Raw genomic sequence first — 24,491 nt, 5'->3', positions numbered from 1 at the left:
AGTCAAGCAGGGCTGTGGTCTGAACCGTCTGCCTGTAGCTCCAGCAAAGGACAGTCAAGCAGGGCTCTGGTCTGACCATCTGCCTGTAGTTCCAGCAAAGGACAGTCAGGCAGGGCTGTGGTCTGAACCGTCTGCCTGTAGCTCCAGCAAAGGACAGTCAAGCAGGGCTGTGGTCTGAACCGTCTGCCTGTAGTTCCAGCAAAGGACAGTCAGGCAGGGCTCTGGTCTGAACTGTCTGCCTGTAGCTCCAGCAAAGGACAGTCAAGCAGGGCTCTGGTTGCCACAGAAATTAAGGCTGTGTTGTCCCACAGATTCAGCATCAGCTGCCTTATCCACACTAAGTAAACGATGTAACTTCTGACGGGATGGTGAGGAGAAAAGCCACGTTTACCTTGTTGCGTGGGAGAATGAGGGAGAATCTGACGTCTGTCACTTGAGGAAAGATCAAGTTCTAATGACCACTCAGCTACCCCATTCAATCCCTCCCAAAATTAACTAGTCACATAGCTAAATATCACAGCTATTATTTAGAAACACCTGTACAAAGTTCCCTTCCTCCTCCCTTGCTCCCATCAGAAAGAAAGCTCAAAGTGTAACAATAGAAACAAGACAAGCAGGGACCCCTGATATGCCTGACAAAGGTGAAATTGCTGTTGTTAGTAACTGTCAAGTTGATTCCGACTCAGTAGAACTGCTCCACAGGGTTTTCGAGGCTATGACCTTTCAGAAGCGATCACCAGGCCCGTCTCCCCAGCTGCCCCTGGGTGGGTTCAAATGCCACCCTTTCAGCTAGTAGTCAAGCATTTAGCCGTTTGTGCCACGCAGGGGATCGTTAAACCAAAAAACCAAACTCACTGTCACTGAGTCAATTCCAACTCATGGTGACCTTTATAGGACAATGTAGAACTGCCCCATAGGGTTTCCAAGGAGCAGCTGTAAATCTTTTACAGAAGCAGACTGCCACATCTTTCTCCCATGGAGTGGCTGATGAGTTCGAACCAACCACCAACCTTTTGGTTAGCAGCCGAGCACTTTAACCACTGCACCACCAGGGCTCCTTAGGGGATCTTTATTTTTCTAAAATCAGCAATCCACATCTTATGCTGGTTAAGTTACACAGCACCTATAAAACTATTCGGAAACCACCTTAACACAAATTTGCTCTGCGATCCTCTTTCACATGGGGAAATGGGGACAGAAACAGAGCTGGAGAAGGGACACCGGTGCAGCTGACACGAGGACGGCGGTCTGTGACCGAGGCACATCTTACCTCATCATACATGAACTGAAGCGTCAGGGCCGATTTGCCCACACCGCCACTGCCAACCATGATCACCTTGTGAAGGGCCAAGGAGCTCTGGCTCTTATTCTTGTTTGCAGCCATCCTGCTGGTTTTCTGGGGTTGCAACACGCAGACGGAAGACCCAGAAGAGCTGCCGGTGAAAAAGACAAAGACTTAGAGGCAGTCTGGTTTCTACCTAATCGCAATCAAGTGAAATGCATACCCTCCTGAAAAGCCTAACACATACATTCCCACAGAGAAGTGATTCTTCTAGGCTCTGGGCACAGATAACTCTGAAAGTCATTCACCGCAGCTGACGCAGGATGAGAGTGAAGTCAAGACAAGAAAGAAAAAACGGGTACGCACACTCAAGGCCTGTCGCGCTGGGGAGGGTGGCAAAAACAACTGTTCATTAAAACCCAATACATCTTCAGTGATGCTTCACTGACGCAGACAACCAAACAGCTCTGAGTCCCAATTTCCTGGCCTGACCCCAAGCATCTGGCGCCACAGGGAACCCCAACCCCTATCTCTTTATTCTTTCCCCTCTCCTCATCCTCGCCCTTCTCCCCTGCAGTGCTCACCTGTGCATGGACACACACACCACAACACTCCATGCGAATTAAGAAGGGGATCGTAAGAGGGATAAAGAAATGTATTTTTTATAAATATCCCTTTATGGTGCACAGTGGTTAAGAGTTCAGGCTCCTAACCAAAGAGTCGGCAGTTCAAATCCACCAGCTGCTCCGTGGAAACCCTATGGGGCAACTGGGTTTTTTTTTATCCCTTTATGACATACTATAGAATTAAAAGAACTAGAACTAAATTATTTACTCCAAGTTTATAGAAAGTGATAAACTAAAATGAGTTGTTGTTGTTGCTAGGTGCCGTCAAGTCGATTCCGACTCGTAGAGACATACAACAGAACGAAACACTGCCCGGTCCTGCGCCATCCTCACAATCGTTGTTATACTTGAGCCCACTGTTGCAGTTATTGTGTCGATCCATCTCGTTGAGGGTCTTCCTCTTTTTCGCTGACCTTCCACTTTACCAAGCATCATGTCCTCCAGGGACTGATCCCTCCTGATAACATGTCCAAAGTATATGAGATGTAGTCTCACCATCCTTGCTTCTAAGGAGCATTCTGGCTGTATTTACTTCCAAGACAGATTTGTTTATTCTTTTGGCAGTCCATGGTATATTCAACACTCTTCCCAACACCATAATTTAAAGGTGTCAATTCTTCTTCAGTCTTCCTTATTCACTGTCCAGCTTTCCCATGCATATGAGGCAATTGAAAACCCCATGGTTTGGGTCAGGTGCACCTTAGTCTTCAAGGTGACATCTTTGCTTTTCAACACTTTAAAGAGGTCTTTTGCAGAAAATCTGCCCAGTGCAATGTGTCGTTTGATTTCTTGACTGCTGCTTCCATGGGTGTTGATTGTGGATCCAAGTAAAATGAAATCCTTGACAACTTCAATCTTTTCTCCATTTATCATGATGTTGCTTATTGGTACACTTGTGAGGATTTTTGTTTTCTTTACACTGAAGTGTAATCCATACTGAAGGCTGTGGTCTTTGATCCTCATCAGTAAGTCCTCTTCGCTTTCAGCAAGCAAGGTTGTGTCATCTGTATAACGCAGGTTATTAATGAGTCTTCCTCCAATCCTGATGCCACGTTCTTCTTCATACAGTCCAGCTTCTCGGATTACTTGCTCAGCATACAGACTGAATAGGTATGGTGAAAGGATACAACCCTGATGCACACCTTTCCTGACTTTAAACCATGCAGTGTCCCCTTGTCGTCTTCGAACGACTGCCTCTTGATCAATGCACAGGTTCCTCATGAGCACAGTTAAGTGTTCTGGGATTCCCATTCTTCCCAATGTTATCCATAATTTGTTATGATCCACACAGTGCCTTAGCACAGTCAATAAAACACAGGTAAACATCTTTCTGGTATTCTCTGCTTTCAGCCAACATCCATCTGACATCAGCAATGATATCCTTTGTTCCACGTCCTCTTCTGAATCCAGCTTGAATTTCTGGTACCCTGTCGATATACAGTAAATGATCTTTTTGAATGATCTTCAGTAAAATTTTACTTGCATGTGATATTAATGATATTGTTGGATAATTTCCACATTTGGTTGGACCACCTTTCTTTGGAATAGACCTAAATATGGATCTCTTCCAGTCGGTTGGCCAGGTAGCTGTCTTCCAAATTTCTTGGCATAGTTGAGTGAGCACTTCTAGCACTGCATCTGTTTGTTGAAACATCTCAATTGATATTCCGTCAATTCCTGGAGCCTTGTTTCTCCCCAGTGCCTTCAGTGCAGCCTGGACTTCTTCCTCCAGTAGCCTCAGTTCCTGATCATATGCTACCTCCTGAAATAGCTGAACTTCGACCAATTCTTTTTGGTACAGTGACTCTGTGTATTCCCTCCATCTTCTTCTGATGCCTCCTGAGTCATTTAACATTTTCCCCGTAGAAACCTTCAATATTGCAACTCGAGGCTTGAATTTTTCCTTCAGTTCCTTCAGCTTGAGAAATGTTGAGTGTGTTCTTCCCTTTTGATTTTCTATCTCCAGGTCTTTGCACGTGTCATTACAATACTTTACTTTGTCTTCTCGAGCCGCCCTTTGAAATCTTCTGCTCAGCTTAAATGACTTAAACTTCTAAAATCACAAGCTATTAATCAAAACCCCTTTAATCTCATCAGAAGTGAGTTAAAGTGAGTAGAGCAGGCCTGGCATTGTGGTAAGATAAAGTATGCCAAATAAGGATGTTTAACAGATACTTGGAGCTTATTCTAACCCAAGTACCACTTTTTATTTTAACCAATTTGTATAGGAAAATCTCTGTATTTCACATACGCCACAGCATAAGAAAAAGGGCATGGGCTCGGATGTCTCATGGGTCCGAGTCTGGCTCTGCCGCTTGTAAGCTGTGTGGCCTGAAACTAGTTATTACCTTCTCTGAGACAGTCTTCCCATCTGCAAACGTGAGGAATCCCACCGTCTATCTTGCAGGATTCTTCTCAGGATTAAATGAGCTAACATTGTGAAAGACCTAAGCATGGTGCACACAGTAGGAGCTTAATAAATGTTGGTTTCCTTCCTACCTAAGTCTAGGAGGATTTTTTCTAATTATAATAACAAGGTCTGCTTCTTTTTCTATTATTGCTTATAAGATAACTTGAAAACACTCCCACTATAGAAATGCATACATACATACACCTACAGACACACACTTAAGTCACTGGGGAAAGTAAAACCAACACCAGTGTAAATCAGTGGTTTCCAACCCTGGCTGCCCACTGTACTTACCTGGGGAGCTCTAAAAAAAAACACTGACACCTTGGAAACAAGACAAGTGTCCATCAACAATGAACGGATACACAAATGTGGCGTACACCAGAAAGGGCCACAGAGGGAAATCAAGTTCTGACAATGCTCCAACGTTGATGAGCCTTGAAAACGTTGTTGTTGCCATGCGCCGTCGAGTCAATTCCAACTCGTGGCGATGCTACAGGACAGAGTAGAACTGCCCCATATGGTTTCCAAGGAGAGGCCAGTGGATTCGAACTGCTGACCTTGTGGTTAGCAGCCTCAGCTCTTAACCACTGCGCCACCAGGGCTCCTTGACAACATCATGGGGTGTGAAATAAAAGACGAATGCTGTGTGATCACAATTGCAGGAAACATCTAGGCCAGGCAAAGTTTATTAGAGGTTACCTGGGGCTGTGCGAAGGGAGAAGAATGGAGAGTTACTGCTTAAAGTGTGCTGAGTTCCCGCTTGGGCTGATGGAAACTCTGGAAATAGTGACGACGGGAGCGCTATACGGTGAAAGTAATGTCACTAAACTGCATGCTTAAAAATGGTTCAAATGACAAAGTTTTGTTATATATATTTTACCACACTAAAATTTAAAAATAAAATCCTGATGCCTGGCGTCCCACCCAGAGACTCTGACTGAACTGGTCTGGGCTGCAGCCTGGGAAAGGGAAGTGACAAAAGCATCCCAGGTGGTTCTAACAGGCAGCCAGACTGAGAGAGCTCTTACATGCAGAGCTGAGCTCAAAAGAAAGGAGGAGACCCCAAGCAGGGGGAAAGAAATCAGAGCAGAAGAGCTGCCGTTCCTGCTGTCCTGTGGGCTTTGCTGTTCTTGGTGACTTAGGGTTTAAGGAACACACAGGGCAAGTGCCTAGGCATCGACAGGAGGGGAGCGCTGGAGCCGAGACCCCTAAAAAGACCCTGCAGGTAAAGATTGGATAAGCCCCCCGGAGGAGGGAGACTACGAGGAAGCTGTCTGCCTGAGCTGTGGGGGGAGGCTCCCCTGAAAATCTGTAACTGCAGCGCTGCTCCAAGGCCAAGGACCAAAGATGAAGAGCAAGCCCCAGGTGCGGCCGGAGCCCCAGGCAGAGCTAAACCAATCTGGGGGTGGGGGCTGCATGCTAGGAAGACAGCAGAGGACTCTCAGGCTAAGCCCCACCAATGAGGAGCCCCAAATTCCAAACTAGCAACACGTGAAAAAACCCCCATCAATGAGGGTCGCATCATAACAAGCAGGGCATTTTCAGACAGGTACTGTAGAAAGGACTACTTACTCAATTTTAACAGAGACAAAACCAAAACATAAGATAAATAACATCAAAAAAAGACCAGGCAGATATGAAAAAGAACCACCTGAACACATGGAATGGAATATTTTTAAAAGATGAAAGTATTTACCATCAAAAGTAATGAGACTCATTGTAGAAAATCTAGAAAATACACAAAAACTATCTTTAAAAAACGAAAAGAAAATCACCTATGATTCTACCACCTGGAGATACTCACTATTAACGCTGTATTTCCTTCCAGCATTTTAATCTACATATTCCTATATTTAAAACATGCTTGAGATCATATTTATATAAAGCTTTGCATGTTACTTTTCTCATATATCTCCCTGCTATTTTTATCAGAGCAGACTGAACATAGTTAAACCTTGTCTTGAATGACTTAAGGCTCATCACACCTTGTACAACAGGTACGTGAATGGCCCTCGGCTACCCCGAGTGGCAATCAGACAACCACTTGTTCTTTTCCCTACGTTACATATGACCAGCAGCTTACCTGCCTATACCAGGCATCCTTTCTAACTCTGTGCTTTTTTGCAAGTGAGCTAAGCAATTAACTAGATAATTAAGCCCCACTGGATTGGGACTAAAATAGAAGAAATGGGTAAGTGGCTGGCCTCCCTAGAAGGCTGCAGCTTAGGAATGCAGAGCTACTGCACTTTGGGCCTAATTTTCTGGTCCACAACTTTCCCAAAGAGCTGAGGTTACTACCATCAGACCAGCAACCTGCACACGATTTCTCTGCAGCCTATTCTGTGAATTATTATAGTTGTATGAAAACTGGCAAATATCTTTCCAGGATTGGGGAAAGATCTTTCAAACACATGCTGACATCTGCGCCTGAGCTGCTATTTTCAAAAAACAAAGCCAACTTCTCTAGACCAAAACCAAACCAAATCTGTTGCCGTCAAATGGATTCCGCCTCAAAGCGACCCTACAGGACAGAGCAGAACTGCCCCACAGGGTTTCCACGGAGTGGCTGGTGGATTCAAACTGTTGACCCCTTGGCACTGCGCCACCAGGGCTCAGAGGATGATAAATTCTATGGCCTAAGTACGCAGGGGGTGCTAGGGAAAAAAGAAAGAGCCATCTAAATCAGACTGGAAGGTCAGGGAAAACTTCCCAGAGGCAGTGACACAGAACCTGAAATGTGAAGCTGACAAGATAGAGGAGAAGAAATGCTTTCGTTGTTAGCTGCTGTCAAGATGGCACAGACTCACAGTGACCCCATGCCCAACGGAAGGAAACGCTGCCTGGTCCTGCGCCAGTTTTGCATCAATCAGACCACTGTGATTTCATTGGCTGATTTTCAGAAGTAGATCACCAGGCCTTTCTTCCTACTCTTAGTCTGGAAGCTCCGCTGAAACCTGTTCAACATCACACGAATACACAAGCCTCCACTGACAGATGAGTGGTGGCTGTGCATGATGTGTACTGGCTGGGAATTGAACCCAGGTCTCCCGCATGGAAGACGAAAATTCCACCACTGAACCACCAACGCCCCCTTGAGGAGGAGGAATATTAGAAAGAAAAAGAAAAAAAACAGTGAAGCTTAGAAGTTCAAGTTGATGATTAAATGTTTATAACAGATACGTGTAGCCAATAAGTTAGTGGAAAAAATACAGCCAGAGTGCTTCTTGGAAGCGAGGATGGCAAGACTTCGTCTCACGTACTTTGGGCATGTTATCAGAAGGGACTGGTCCCTAGAGAAGGGCATCATGCTTGGTAAAACAGAGGGTCAGCAAAAAAGAGGAAGACCCTCAACGAAATGGAATGACAAAGTGGCTGCAACAATGGGCTCAAACATAACGACGGTGAGGATGGCGCAGGACCGGGCACTGTTTTGTTCTGTTGTACACGGGGTCACTGTGAGTCAAAACTGACTCAGTGGCACTTCACAACAACAGCAAGGCCAATAAATGTGTTCTTGAAAAATAACACAAGCTTCTAAGACAACTTTCTAACACGGAACTGAAGCCACTCCCAGAGGCCACCTTTCAGCCAAATAATACACGGGCCTATAAAACAATAACACCCGTGAACAATGTGTTCCTTAGAACAATCGGCCATAGGAGACCAAAAGGGCAGCATTTGCCCAAAAGCGAAGATGAAAAGGCAGCAAGGAGCAGGGAAACCAGACAAATGGAAGTGGGAAACCCAGGGTGGAAATGGGGAGACTGCTAACACTTTGAGGGGATTGCAACCAACGTCGCAGAGCAATCTGTGTCTGGACAACTGAATGGAAAACTAATTTGCTGCGTAAACATTCACCTAAAGCATAAGAAAATGTTCATAAATAAATAAATAACACAAGCTTCCTTCTTCCCCAGCATTTTATTATGCAAAGTTTCCAATACTCAGAAAGGTTGAAAGAACTGTACCGTGAACCCATATATCCACCAGCTGGATTCTGCAACCGACATTTTGCTCCATTTTCATTATCACAAACCCATTAATCTAACATCTGTCTATTTACCCATCAATCCATCTTATTTTTTGATGCATTTCAATGTAATCCATCTGCAGACATCAGCACACTTCATCCCTAACTTCAGCATCAACATCCATTTTTTACAGATATTATACTTCCCCTACTGACTTTGCTAACAACTTCAGAACCGTATGTAAGGGGTTGAGACCGCTTGCAAACCTCCTCATCTCGTCAATGAACTCTCTGGGATAACAGCTGTGGTGAAATGAGTTTCTCTTGCCTTAGTTCTTTGGAAAAACACCTCCAGAGATTTTTCCCCTAAACCCTGAGGAGTTACCTTTGCCCTAGTTTTCTACCCCAGGGGATTGGTTGATTACCTTTGTCCAGGCTGACTGACATTTCCCGGGTAAGCTGTAAATAATCTGTGGTTTGATACATTTTGTCTGGTCCTGGACTGCAGCTTGCCCTGTGACTGATATGCACCTTGCAGGGATTGGTCAATAGACTACGCAAATGAGGTGACTATAGCGTACTATGCAAATGAAGGGTCAGTGGCCTATTGAGAGGGGATTGGTCAGTTTGTAGCACCACTGGGAGGAGCCAGGTCTTGATACTGACAAGGAGTTGTATATACATGCAGCCAACTGCCAGAGGTTTTTCAGACAGAAACAAGCAGGAAGAGAGGCAGCAGGAAGAAGCAGAAGGAAGAAGACAGAAGTAGAGAGAGAAGAGGCAAGGAATCTCCGAAAGGGCTGTAACATGGGTCACAGGCTGTAGCACTGAAGACACCAAGAGGCCCAGAAGGGGCCCTGCGGCAGAGCCAGTAGCAACAGGCCCGGAAGGGCCAAGAGGAGCCTGTCCTGAGGGAGGCTGAGAAAAACCTGTCCTCAGGGGGCTGACAGGAGGCCTGTCCTCAGGGGCCCGAGAGGAGGCCTGCACGGCCGAGAGGAGATCAGAGAGCTGTCCTGCACTGAGGAAGGGAGACTTTGCCTACCTGCTTCCTGATCCAGATCTCAAGCTGTAGTCTATTGACCCTGATCCCAAGTTGTACCGTTATTTCCTTAATAAACCACTTAACTGTAAGTATGGTCTGTGAGTTCCGCGTGGCCACTGTAATGAACTGTTGAACCCAGAGGAGAAGTAGAAAGTGCCGTGGGAGGGACGGCTGGCGTCAGAATTGGTAAGAAGGTTGGAGAGTGGAGGTATATCCGACCTCTGCCTCATGGGAATCAGCTTTGGGGTGATCCTGGCATTATCCCCCTGAAATCAGACAGGTTCTGATGCTACTACTCCTCCCACCATTGTACAACAGCCAATCCATGACAGCCCCAACACAGACCCTCCAACAAGGGGAATTTGGGCCCCTAGCTCTAATTCGGAGAGTAGTTCCCGGACCTACCTTACATTATAAATTACAGGGGATTCAAACAACATACCAAGGAGGCACCTTCTCACATGTCTCTACCTCCTAGCAGTAAAGCTCAGTAGTTGGATTCTTTTTTGTTCAAAACACATTTAAGTGCTACGGTGTGCCAAGCATTGGGTCTCTGCCCTTGGAAAATTCAGTCTCCTAGGAAAGACTCACATAAAGGAAGCATTACAATATAATTTCTTACATACGATGGTAAAGATGGTTGCGTACAAAGCATTACGAGAAACACAATGAACACTGGGAGAAGAAAATTAGGAAAGGCTGCAAAGTTGACAAAGAGCTCACTCAGCAGGTGGGGATGAGAGAGGAGAGCATTACAGAAATCACGGAGCATGTGCAAAGCAACAGAGGCATCTGGTTCAGGTACTAGATGACAGTGAAGCATGAGGTATGGCATGGGGAGATGACTATGGCATGAGGTGATGAGTTTCGAAAGAAACTTAAAATGCCATTTTCAGAAGCTTTGTTTTATCTTAGAGAAAATGGAGAGACATTGCAGAGTGGGTCCTCCAAGCCAACACAGCTCAGAAGGCACTGATGAGTAAAGATACACACATAGCCTCCCACACAGAAAAACCGACACTCCGAACTAAAAAAGCCTCGCGTAGACGGCTTAGTGGGATACAACAGCAATGGGAAATGGTTTTCCACCCAATATTCTATGATACATTCATGTTAGATGGGGCTCTCTACTTCTTAGCATACAGCCAAATACCAGAAAACATATTCACTTAAAAAGTAAAATGTATTTTAAAAGCAAATCACATACAAAACATTGCTAAAAGAAATTAAAGAAGACCTGAATAAGTGGAAAGACATTTTGTGTTCAGGAATTGGGAGACAATATTGCTAAGATGTCACTACTACACGAAGAAATCTATAGATTCAATGCAATCCATACAAAAATTCCAATAGTCTTTTCTAAAGAAGAAGAAAAGTGAGTCCTCAAGGGGACCTGAATAACAAAAACAATCTTGAAAAAGAACAAAGTTGGAAGACTCACATTTCTCAATTTCAAACTTACAACAAAGCTGCAGTAATCAAAACAGTGTGTACTGGCATAAGGATAGGTGAACAGACCAATGGAATAGAACTGAGAGTCCAGAAATAAACCTATACATCTACGACCAATTGATTTTCCACAAGGGTGCCAAGAACATTCAATGGGGAAAGAATAGTTTCTTCAACAAATGGTCCTGGGACAACTAGACACCCACATGAAGGAGGATGGAGTTGAACCCATGCGTCACACCATATATGAAAATTAACTCAAAAGGGATCAATGAGCTAAATATAAAAGCTAAAACCATAAAACCTCTAGAAGAAAACATAGAGGTAAATCTTCATGACCTTGGATTTGGCAATGAATTCTTAGATATGACACCAAAAGCATGATCAACAAAAGAAATAACGGATAGATTGGACTTTGTGAAAATTAAAAACTTTTATGTACTGTAAGACAGTGGAAGTGGTAATACCATCAGAACCTGTCTAACTTCAGGGAGGATAATACGAATCGAGATTAGCCCAAGGCCGGTCCCTATGGTGTGGAGGTCATCCATATCTCCACCCCCCGGCCTTTTTACCAATTCCAACACCAGCCGTCCCTCCCACAGCACTCTCTCCTTCTCTTCTGGGTTCGATAATCTGTTGCAATGGCCACAAAGAACTCACAGACCATACTTACAGTTAAGCGGTTTACTGAGGAAGTAACGGGCTACAAGTCAAGATCAGAATCAACAGACAACAACTCGGGATCAGGCTCAGGAAGCAGGCAGGCGAAGTCTCCCTTCTTCAGTGCAGGACAGCTCCCTCAGCTCCTCTCAGCCACGTGAGCAAGGAGGCCCTTCTCTCTGCTGTGCATGCCCCCCTCAGCTATGCATGCCTCCTCTCAGCCTCCTGAGGGCATGCGTCCCTCCGGCCCCCTGAGGACAGGCTCCTCTTGGCCCTACTGGGCCTGTAGCTGCTGGCTCTGCTGCTGGGCCCCTTCTGGGCCTGTCACTGTCTTCAGTGTTACAGCCCGTGACCCATGTTACAGCTCTTTTAGGAGGTGCGTTGCCTCCTCTATGCTTCTTCTCTCTTCCTTTTGCTTCTTTCAGCTTCATGTCTGAAAAACCTCTCTGCCGTTGGCTGCATATATACAAACTCCTCATTAATTTCCAGGCAAGGCCCTCCCACTAGGGCCACGAACTGACCAATCCCTTCTCAGTAGGCCACAGACACTTCATATGCATAGCAGGCTATAGTAACTTCATTTGCATAGTCTATTGGCCAATCCCTGCAAGGCGTACACCAATCATAGAGCAGGCTGTAGCCCAGGCCCAGACAAAAAGTATCAAACCAAGCTGTTTACAGTTTACCCAGGAAATGTCAATCAATCCGGACAAAAGTAACAAGCCCTCTGGGGTAGAAAACTAGGGCAAAGGTAACTCTTCAGGGCTTAGGGGAAAAACCTCTTAAGCTGTTTTTCTAAAGAACCAAGGTGAAAGACCACATAAAGGAACTCATTTCGCCACATGCATCACATTACATTATCAAAAAAATAAAAAGATAACTGATAGAATGGGAGAAAATACTTGCAAAGCATATCTCTGGTAAGGGCTTAATGTCCAGAATATATAAAGAACTCCTACAACTCAACAACAAAAAGACAAACTACCCAAATAAAAGTGGCAAAGGACTTGAAAAGACATTTCTCCAAAGATACACAAATGGCCAATAAGCATATGAAAAGATGTTCAGTATCATTAGTCATTAGAAAAATGCAAATTAAAATCACCATGAGATGTCACTTCGTAGCCACTAGGATGGCTATGTGTAAGGGAATATAGAATTGAGGTGCCTGGTGAATCTGAAACAGCTGGGTTTGGGTTCAAGCCCAACTTCGTATCAAGTTCTGCTTTGCCCTAGTAACAGTACAGACTTAATCATGCAGCTAAGGAAATGTTTTTCTAAGCTCAGGATGTAGAAACAATGTCTCTAAGAAATGACCTTGGCGCTGAACCTTACCTGAATCTTGCAAATACCCACAGGAAAAGTATGGCTTGAGCAACCCGATTCTAAGGAAAGAGTGTCCTGTAACTATGTTGTAACCACCCCTTTGGTCAGGTAGCTTTGCAATTACCACATTGTAACCAATCTAAGACACATATGTAGTTTAAACCAATTCTTTTCAAATCCTGGCTTCAAGTAAGCCCGCTTTGGGTTCACTGAACTTTGTAACTTCCAGTCCAAATACGTACCTTAAGTTCTTTGTTCTCACAAATGTTTCTGCAGCTTCCCACCGCAGACAGCCGAATTTCACTACTGTGAGATTCAGTGTCTCTCCAGCTCCAGCTGCCTCTTTACTTTCAATAAATCTCTCTTATTTCAAACAGAGTACGAGTCTTTATACTATGACAACGATTATCCAAAAAAATGAAAATAACAAGCGTTGGCAAGGACGTGAAGAAACTGGAACGCTCCTGCATTGCTTGTGGGAATGTAAAATGGCAGAACTGCTGTGGCCAATAGCCGGGTGGTTCCTCAAAAAGTTAAAGACAGAGTTACCATATGACCCTGCTATTCCTCTCCCGGGCACATCCACACCCAAAAGTACTGAAAGCAGGGACCAAACAGATAGGTTCACTGCAGTGTCATTCACAATAGCCAAAGGGTGGAAACACCCCAACTGTCCATCACCAGGTAAATGGAGAGACAAAAGGTGGTATATCCATACAACGGAATAGTATTCAGCTATAAAAAGGAATGAGACTCTCTGAGCTGCTGTAACATGGATAAGCCTTGAAAACGCTGACAAGTGAAACAAGCCACATGCAAAAGAACAAATACTGAGTGATTCCACTTACATGAAATATCTCTAACAGGCAAATTCACAGAGACAAGAAGCAGATTTGAGGTTACCAGAGGCTAAGGGGAGAGGGGGAATGGCAAGTTACGCTTACTGAGTATAGCGTCTCTTTTTAGAGTGACGGGACAAGTTTTGGAAATCAATAGTAGCGCTTGTTCACAACATGTGAATGTAATTAGTATCTGAATTGTACACTTAAAAACGGTTAAAATGGCAAATTTTATACCACGTGTTTTTGACCACAATAATTTTTTTTAAAAATTAAAAAAAAAAAAAAAAAGCAAATCACAATATGTAATACCATGCAAGTGTGTGTTAGGAGCGAGGGGGTGGTTTCTATTGAACTTTAGTCCCATAGGCTAATACAGTCATCAGTCTTTTGTTAAACTTTAACTAGCAGAAAATGGGTTGGTAGGTAAAGTCCAAATGCCACGCTGCCTATATCATAGGGTTGTCATGAAAACCAAAAAAGAATGTACGCAAATGTACACATAATGATCGAACACTATGCAAAAGAAAGAATTTAGCACTTTTCCTCCAGATAGTATGATGTGAAGGAAACCTGAATATTACTAAGAGGCCATAATGATACTGTTTGAGTCTCCCAAAATACTTTCCATGTTTTTAATCCTTTAAATAACAGTCAGAAAGGAAAGCAATTCAAATCCAGGATATTTAAGCACCAGAATAATTAAAGACAGTAATGAAAACATTCCACTGAAAAATTAGGAATCCATGAGTCCACACCTGTAATAAATATTAGATATGCAGGTAAGAAAGGAAGGCTCTTGCTTACAGTATAACACCGAGCAGTGACTGGTAGATGCAGAAGGGTGCGCCTATGTTAGAAAGTCATCATTTTGCAACTGTCACAGTGAAGACTGGTTCAGGCAAGAATCATCAATAGAGCTAAATCTAGAGGGGGAATTTGACTGAACAACAAGGTATCTTAAAGTGTCTCTCTACAGATTACTTACTAGTTACGGGGGGACAAACAGTAACTCTACAGTGGCAAAATCAGAAAATACTTGGATCAAGTGATCAAAATGAACATTACCAATGAGGGGCAAATGGACATCATGTTATGCCATGAGACGGATAGATCTAACCCCAAAGAAACACCAGACAAACCCAAAATGATGAACAGTCATTAAAAGAGGGGAGGGGAGACTATTCTTTGCCCTGCCCAGTGGAGCAAGAATGTGGTATAAAGGGAGGGGCATTTATTAAGCAATTGCAATTTCAAGGTCCCTGGGTGGCACAAACAGTTAACATGCTTGGCTGCTAACCGAAAGGTTGGAGGTTCAAGTCCACCAAGAAAAAGGGCCTAGTGATCTATTTCTGAAAAATCAGCCATTCAAAACTCTACAGAATATAGTTCTACTCCAACACACGTGGGGTTGTCAAGAGTTGGAAGTGACTCCACAGCTTCTGGCTTTGGTTTAACAGTTATTTCAAATTCAATACTATCTCACGTGGTACTATACGTGGTAGATTACATAGTAGGTTATGAATTTAAACATTAAGAAAAGAGACTCGAAAAATTCAGGTTTACTTACAAAAAAGCTCAAGCTCAACAGAAGAGATAACAATTTAGCTTTGTAAATGTTTTTCCAACAAGCACTCCCAACAGAACGCAACAATGGAAAGAAGCAGCGAAATCAAATATGGTAAGAAAGTTTAAGTTAAGCAGCCACAAAAGTGGAAAAAATTGGAATAGCAGGAGAAAACCGCAAGGACTGAAGAACAAACAGATTGGGTGAAAACATTCCCAACGCGTGACGAAGGTAATAATATCCCTGACACATAAAAAGCCTTGCAAAGCAGTAAGTCAAAAAGTCCAATTTTTTAAACGGGAAAAAAACAAAGAAGTAATTCACAGGAAAGGAAGTGAACATGGGTAATAAATAACTACATGAAACCATACTCAATTTCTCTAGTAGTCAAGAAAATACAAATCAAACATCAGCTTAGGCAAAATTTAAAAGTGTTGTCAAAAGTTTGGGGAAATGGATATTTTTGGTAAAATATTAACTGCTACAACCTTTTGAAAAAATATCCACTAAAATTAAAAATGTGAAACCGTGCTAAGAATTTATTCTATAAAAGCACCAGTATATAAGGATATACTTACAAAGATTTTGTTGTTGTTATTATTATACAGAATGTTACAAAAATCCAGAAAATACCCAATATCCATCAATAAAAAATACTTTCATAAATTATGGTAGAAGCAAATTTTAGATTATAAAGAATGAATAAGATTGACATGTATTGACCTGGAAAAATCCAGGATATATAATTAAGTGGAAAAAAATCAAGTTGCAGAAAACATAAAATAGGATGTCATTTATAAAAAAAAAAATCTATGTATTTGTTTACATACAAATGAAAAAAATTATAATAAGATACACACTGTTAATACTAGCCCCAAAGGAGTCAGATTCCAAGTAGGGTAACTTCAATTTTCTTTTACACACCTCAATTTTATTTAAATTTTATAATGAACACGAATTATATTAGAAATTTTACAAAAGCAACAGAATATTAAATCTGTTTAAAAGAATGAAACAGGTGAATAGCACATTAAGTTGTCAGCATTTTTTTTTCCACAGTGCCCCCGAAAGTATGTGGAGATCAGCTATTACAGCAATTTTCACATTTACGGCTTGGTCTATTTTATAAGCCCTTGCTTCTCAAACGTGGTCCACCAACTAGCAACCTCGGCAACACCTAGGAGCCTGTGAGAAATGCAGAATCTCAGACCCTACTCCAGATCTGCATTTTAACAAGATTCTCCCGAGGATTCCTCCACACAATAAAGTTTAAACAGCACCCTGCTAAATGCCACAGTCACGCCCACTTCCATTAGGGTCATGAAGGACCCTCCCCAAAAAGCAGCTTTCTCAAACATGAAATAAAGTAGGAAACAGACCGCTGAGGATTGAACTGCATCCCCCAAAAGTAAGTGTTGGAATCCTAACCCCTATACATGTGGATGTAATCCCATTTGGGAATACGGTTTTCTTTGTTATGTTAATGAGGCCTAAACAGTGTAGGGTGCCTTTTAAACCAATCACTTTTGAGATATAAAGGGAGCAGATCGGGCACACAAGCAAGCAAGGACAAATGAGGAAAGACCTGTGTCATGTGAAGATCCCCAAGGAATGGAGGAACAGAAGCTGATCAGAGACAAGGACCTTCCCCCAGAGCCAACAGAGAGAGAAAGCCTTCCCCTAGAGCCCGTGCCCTGATTTCAGACTTCCAGCCTCCTAAACTGGGAGAAACTAAATTCCTGTTTGTTAAAGCCACCCATTTGTGGTATTTCTGTTGTAGCAGCACTAAGAAACTAAGACACAGATGAACCACAGGATTTGTAAATGCTGAATAATGAAAAAAGTCCAATGCAGTGGCTAAAGCAAAAGTGGCTATTCAGTAGACATCATTACCCATTAGTACTGAAAACCTACATGGGGTCCTCCTATTTATTAGCATCTAACACCAAATTATTACATATTTGTGACAAGATAAACAAACTGAAAACCAAACCCAAAGCCGTTGTGCCATCAAGTCAATTCCAACTCACAGCGACCCTACAGGACAGAGTAGAACTGCCCCACAGGGTTTCCAAGGAGAGGCTGGTGGATTCAGACTGTAGACCTTTTGGTTAGCAGCTGAGCTCTTAACCGTTGTGTATATGAGTGTGTCAGGGTGTGTGCGAACACATGTTGAAGGCACGCCCCTCCTTCCTGTCCTTCTAATGACACATCACAAACATTGTAGTTATTTGTAAGCATGTCTACCTGTACGCCTTGGGCAAAGGGGTTGCAACTTATTCATGAGTGTGCCTCCAGGGCCTAGAACTCTGACCTACAAGTGGATTGGAAACCTAGAAATTCCCAGAGAAGGAGTAAAGGAATGAATGATGAGTGAAGAATACTAATAAAAGTGAGGCCACATTTTAAACTATTTTTCATAACACATAGCACACCACACTTCTCACTGATGTTCCATCAAGGAAATGTTCTCTCTTGAGTATTCCGGTCATGAACATGGATTCTAGAAGATAAATATTACAGTGGCGGCCCTTCCCAGAGGTACTCTGTATAGTTTAACAATAAATACTGTAAACTACAAAAAATAATAATTTAAAAATATGCACACACACATGCTCAGGAGTCGAGTTGAAGAAACTGGTCAAAGATGGACAATTTAAGCATCACTAAAGATAGTAACCGCAGTGGATTGAAACCCATCAAATTTGTTCAATACAATACTATCTAAAAAAAAAAAAAACAACTCATTGGCTACCTTTGGACAATTAAGTGAACCAACTCATTACTGCATTTTTAAAATTTATAAAGGGGAAGACTAAAAAATGTATCTTGCTTCTCCTACACAAACTCTACTACTGGGTAACCATGTAACAGATGAGGCAAAGTTTCTCTTTATAGAAATATTCTAACACATAAAAAGAATAACAGAATTTGAACGATCACCATTTTGCAACCCCTTATGAATTAAAAGATCCAGGCACCGAGCACCAATGGCTGCTAACATCACGATAAAAGCGAGAGCCTGACAGCAGAGTACGGGCATCCTGAACACCAAATTACTAAACATCTGTGACAAGATAAAGTTTGCCCAAAAGCTTCTAAATCTAACTATCAATTTACAGGAAATACAGAAGACAAAGGAATATGTTAAACACCACCAAAGAAATACCATCTGCAATATATAAACTGTAGGAAACTCTATGGGACAAATAACCCATTTTCTTCAACAAATAAACTGCAAGGAAAAAAAAAGAGAGATGGAGAGGGAACCTATAAATTATGAGACCTAAAGACATGTCAACCAATGGAAACATGGACTTTATTTGGATCCTAATTTAAACAAATAAATATATAAGAAAACTGGAGAAATTTTAACACTGACTGAACTTGATATGATCAGGGAATTAATGTTTTAAAAAATTTTGACTGACCTAACAGTATGTGGTTTCATCTAACAAACAAGAATCCTCAGCGTTTAGCTCTAGATCATACCAAGTTATTTACAAATGAAGTTCAATGATAAGAGATTTGCTTCAGAATAATGAAGGGGAAGAGTATGAGTAGGGGTATCGATGAAATAAGACTAGCCATAAACTGATAGCTCTTAAAGCTGAGTCAAGATTCAAGGCAGTTCATTATATTATACTCTTTACTTTTGTATATGTTTGAAAATTTCCACCATAAAAAGTTACAAAAAATAAAATACTCGCATCAAAACACTTCTCCAAAAGAGTAAAAAGAAAACCTACAGACTGGGAAAAAAATTCTGGCCACGACATATCTGACAAAGGACTAATCTCTGAAACTTACAGAAAACCTCAACAACAAAAAGACAATCCAACTAAAAAGTGGGCAAAGGACATGAACTGACACTTCACTAAAGAAGACATTCAGGTGGCCAACAAAGAGATGCTCGTGATCATGAGTCATTAGAGAGACGCAAATCAAAACAAGAAGAAGATACCCTCTCACCCCGGCAACAATGGCAATGATCAAACAATAGAAGACAGCAGGTGCTGCGAGGGTGCGGGGAGAACGAAACTCACTGCTGGCGGGATTGTAAAATGGTGCAACCACTGTGGAAAACCGTATGGCGCTTCCCTGAAAAGTCAGAAATAGAGATGCCCTATGAGCCAGCAATCCCCCTACTAAGTATATATCCTAGCGAGATGAGAGCCATGACGTGACGTCTACGCACACCCATGTTCATCAAGCATTATTCGCAACAGCATTCATCCATTCAATGGACCAGTGGACAAGCTATGGTACAGACACACAATGGGATACTACGCAATGGTAAGGAATAACGGTGAATCTGTGAAACGTCTCACGACCTGGATGAACCTGGACGACATTATGCTGAGTCAAATAAGCCAATCACAAAAGGACAAATATTATATGAGACCACTGTTATAAAAACTCTACACACAGAAAGAAATATTCTTTGATGGTTACCAGGGGTGGGAGAGGGAAGGAGGGAAAATCACTAACTAGATAGTAGACATGTATTAGCTTGGGTGAGGGGAAGGGCAATACACAATAAGGCAGATGTCAGCACAACACGGCCAAGGCAAAGGAAGACACAGGGAGGCATGCAAGAGTAAAAGGCAACAACAGTAAATATTATTACGTACACAATCCTGCAATAACAGTAATAACAAACAATAATTTATGAGTGGATACATAGGTAGATATGTAAACTGAACAGGTGTGGGATGCTGTCTGGGAGTACACCCATGAGCGTATATAGTTTTGGAAGAGGGTATTTCTTTTTCTTTTTATTTATTTTTTTATTGTACTTTAGATGAAGGTTTACAGAGCAAACTAGTTTCTCATTGAACAATTAATATACATACTGTTTTGTGACACTGGTCGCCAACCCCATGACATGTCAACACTTTCTCCTTCTCGACCTTGGGTTCCCCATTACCATCTTTCCTGTCCCCTCCTGTTCTTTCTCGTCCTTGCCCCTGGGCCACTGTGCCCATTTAGTCGTTTTGTTTTATGGGCCTGTCTAATCTTTGGCTGAAGGGTGAACCTCAGAAGTGACTTTATTACTGAGTTATAAGGGTGTCCAGGGGCCACTGGCAGAGGGTATTTCTACATATGTATCTGTATGTGCTGCAAGATATCCATGTATATGGTAGAGCACACAGGGGCCAAAGTTATGAAAACTTCTCAGCCACACCAAACACCTTGAAGGGCTCGGTCACTGGGCTTGAGGGCTTAGGACCAGTCTCAGGGGACATCTAGGTCAATCGGCATTACATAGCCCATAAAGACAATGTCCTATATCCTACTTTGTTCTTAAAAGCTTGCAAGCGGCCATCAAAGACACAACTATTGGTCTCTTCCCATCCAGAGCAAAGAAGAGTGAAGAAAATAAAAAAGACTCAAGGAAACAGTTAGTCCAAAGGACTAATGGACCACACAAACCATATACTCCACTAGCCTGAGACCAGAAGAATTAGACGGTGCCTGGCTACCACCACCTTCCACTCTGATCGAGATCACAATAGAACGTCCTGGACAGGGTGGGAGAAAAATGTAGAACGAAATTCAAATTCATAAAAAAGACAGACTTACTGGCCTGATAGAGACTGGTGGAACCCCCAAGACTACTGCTCTTACACATCCTTCAAACCTGAACTGAACCCACTCCTGGAGATTGATCACCTTTAGCCAAACGAGAGACAGGCGTAGAAAGTGAACAATAACACCGTGAGGAACGTGCTCCTCAGAACAATCAACCAGACTAGACCAAAAGGGCAGCATTTGTCCCAAAACAAAGTTCAGAAGGCAGGAAGGGGCAGGAAAGATGGGCGAATGGAAACAGGGAACCCAGGGAGGAAGGGGACAGAGTGCGGTCACATTGAGGGGACTGCAACTAATGTCACGAGACAAAATACGTATAAATTGTTAAATGGGAAATAATTTGCTCTGTAAACTTTCACCCAAACCTCAATAAAATGTTAAAGAAAACCAAAGTTACAAAAAATAATGAAGACAAAAATACAGGTGCCTGAGTGCCACTGCCCCAGAGTGGAGCCTGGGGCCCTGGGACCTGTTTCCTTGGGCTGCCCAGATGATTCTGATCCACTCCCAGATAGAAAACCATTGCATTAGACTTTAAGCTCTTTGAAAGCAGATTCCATATTTTGCTAACTACTGTTTCACCCATTATCTATCACAGAAAACACAGTTAAACGTGAACTGAATTAACTAAGGTTGGAGCCATTTTCTAACCTCAATTCTGTAAGAAGCAGATACTAATCTGGATGGATCCACGAGCCTAACTTTAGAAGGGAATTCCTTAGAGTCAACACTACGCTACCACCTCTGTCTTTGCGGGTCATCTTGCTATCTTAGGAAAATGGATTCACTTTTCACCATCTGATTGGTACATAATCCAGGCTGGGTAGCTGGATGCAGAAACTGAAACACCAGCACTCTACTCCCTGACACCATCCCTAAGAAGGTCTCGATCTTTTCTTACAGGTCATCAAGTAATGCTTTTCCTCTTCATATCTATCTTCTAACAGAGCGAACTTCTTCATCATCATAATGATGCTTTACTTATCTTCAGTACTTCAAACTCAGGTACAGTCATTTCCACATACTTCCTAGACAGCTTTAAAGTCTTCAGAAATGGAAAATAAGAAAAAAAATTTAACAGATTATCTTCAGAACACTTAGAAACTTACAAAAGATAGAACAAAAGAATAAAGACTTAAAACAATACGCTCACATCAGGTCATAAAATAAATTTAAAGAAGAAAAAAAGGGCGGGGGGATTCTGACTGTAAAGTGTATTATTGGATTTTCACAATTTAGAGCTGGATAGAAACTGGAGAAACCAGGAGACAGGTTTTTGTTTTTTGAATACAATTCTATCAATACCTAAATCTTATTTTTCACTAAATCAGGTTTGGAGGATTGTGAGTGTATCTGTAGCAACTTTCTGCAATTCTAGCTTAGGTCATCCCTAAAAACAAACACATAAGCCATGTTACAACTTCCAACTGAAATATTTCTTTTTCATGGATACACTCACAGGGCTGAAGTATCACTTTAGTTTCTTGAGGATGGGCCAGTTACCATTCTTTACATTAAGAAAAACAGTACAAATTGCTCCATCTTCTCTCAACAAAACCTGGAAAATCAATTCAAGAAAATTTTTTGAAGATTTCCTTAAACACTCCAAATCTTCCATATTATATGGTGGAGTACACTATTTGTGGCAAGATTCTAGATGTCCAGATGTAGTGTGGTCAAACCATCCTGATATTGGCCCCGTAAAGAACAAGGACATAAAGTCACGTCTCATTATTCACAACAGCCTTGTTCTATCCACTCGCCATGAGCACTGAATGAGCAAATACAGAACCACTGCTCTTAGCAAAACACAGCGTTACATTCCTGCGAGCCTCTGGTCACAACGTCTTCATAACCAGCCAATACACTGCCTTGTTGGGTGTGTGTTTCTGTTTAGACACCTGATGTTACACGCAGTGTCGATTCACCAACATTGGATTCACAGCCAACGGGACTGGAAATCAGGCCTGAATGAACACGTGTTTTCTCAACCAGGCACATCACAGCCTTCTCGCACTCAGGAACACTAGACAGCACTTCAGCACTGTGCTTGGGAGCCATTGTAAACAGCAAACTCACCAACGAAAAGCCCAAAAATGCGAAAAAGGTGGCACTAAATAGACAGCAAACAGAACACCTGTTCCCAGTGTAAGAGCTGAAACAAGAAGGCAGCGCGTAGCCCTTTTCCGTCTTAGCTGGGAACGCGTGCATCGAGGGACTCCCATTTTTTGCCACTCTGAGTTCTGCAAATGACCGGGAAAGCTCCATGAGCTATTGATTTGGGGGTTAAAAACAAACTTTAGAGAGTTGGTGAATTCGCAAACACAGAATCTGCTGATACGGAGGATCGGCTGTACTTCCATTACTATTTCTTGCCATAAATCACTACAGCTTCTCTGAAGTCCTGTCAACTCTCCTCCCAAACACGAGCAGATGACCGCGGAGAGTGACAGCCATTCCACATTCACGCCGAGAACAGACCCTTTCGGCAAACGTACAGCTGGTGGTAAAAATGAGTTTAAAAAAAAAGAAGGCTTTACTAACTAATTTGCAAATGATCCCAAATATGTACTGTAAGGTGCTGCCTGCCTCGCATCCCTTTTCCAGGAACCGCTTCCATCCCCGAGCCTCACGGTTACTCCGGGAGATGAGGCGAGGGTGGGGCAAGGGAAGACGTGCCAGGTCAGCACGTGGCCCCCATCCCCTGGGTGAAACCCACTGCTCCAGAGGAGGGCCCTGGACCCAAGCTAGGGCGATGAGTCTTGTCCCTAAGCTTGTTGGGTGGAGACCGAGGGCTGGGTCCAGCATGGCTAAAGCTGGGAGAAGCCAGACAGGTCCTGCATGGCGCGGGCCGGAAGAAGAGGGCCACAGAGCGGCTGTGGCCTCGCAGACAGGGTACGCCCCTTCCAGATGGGACAGCAACCCCTCAGCACCACCTGACTGCTTCCAGTCAGGAATGTCGGACCATCTGACTTCTTAAGAGACACCAGGAATTTGCATTTTTATGTGAAATCTCCCTCTTTTAAATATTAGTAACTAATTCAATTCTTACAAGCACTGTGTAAGCAAACAAAGCATGCGTGCAGGCCACTGGTTTTTACATACTGACAGCTGTGTTTTTTGCCAAGTGGTGAAAGATGGCCTACATCCGAGAGCCAGACACGGACAGAAAAACAGAGACGTCCTGACAGCTTTCCGGTCGCTGGTTCCAGCGGCTCCTGAGTCCCCGCTGCAGCCTCGGACCCCTTCTCGCGGTTTGATCTTTTCATGTCTCCTTTGAATCCATGACATACACCGGTATCCTCCCAATAAAGCAGTCCCCCCTGCTGTCTAACCTCGTTTACCTTACGTTTCACATTTCTATCTCTTCCAACCAAGAGAATTCTGACTTACGGTACATGTGGCTTTGACAATGTACATACAATTCAAGTCTAAGGAATGAGACCCAGGCAGGCGTACGGAGAAGACGTAACAACACAAAACTACTTCATTCTGAATGAATAAAGCACGAACACTCGACGCAGCAACTTCTGCTGAAGGGAGCTCCAGGGAATTCAAATACCCCACCTACCACGTCCTATACTTAGGAGTCTGGTCTGCACTGAAAGGAACTCCAATTCAAAGCAGCTTAAATGGAAAAGGAAACCCTGGTGGCACAGTGGTTAAGGGCTATGGCTGCTAACCAAAAGGTCTGCAGTTTGAATCCACCAGCTGCTCCT

General features: G+C 42.9%; 1 protein-coding gene across 1 annotated transcript in view; it reads right to left on the bottom strand.

Annotated features, from left to right (window-relative positions):
* The window catches only part of RALB (RAS like proto-oncogene B), a 69,027-nt gene that overhangs the window by 27,900 nt on the left and 16,636 nt on the right, over positions 1-24,491 (bottom strand). The window contains exon 2 of the mRNA XM_012558979.2: positions 1,271-1,433. Within this exon, the coding sequence (XP_012414433.1) occupies positions 1,271-1,384 (114 nt within the window). The 5' untranslated portion in view covers positions 1,385-1,433. The remainder of the gene's footprint in view (positions 1-1,270; positions 1,434-24,491) is intronic.

This window comes from Trichechus manatus, unplaced genomic scaffold (genome assembly GCF_000243295.1).
Source record: "Trichechus manatus latirostris isolate Lorelei unplaced genomic scaffold, TriManLat1.0 scaffold00203, whole genome shotgun sequence".
NCBI classification, from domain to species: Eukaryota; Metazoa; Chordata; class Mammalia; order Sirenia; family Trichechidae; genus Trichechus; species Trichechus manatus.
The sequence above is the reverse complement of the archived record's forward strand: the minus strand, read 5'-3'. Positions and strand labels throughout refer to the sequence as shown.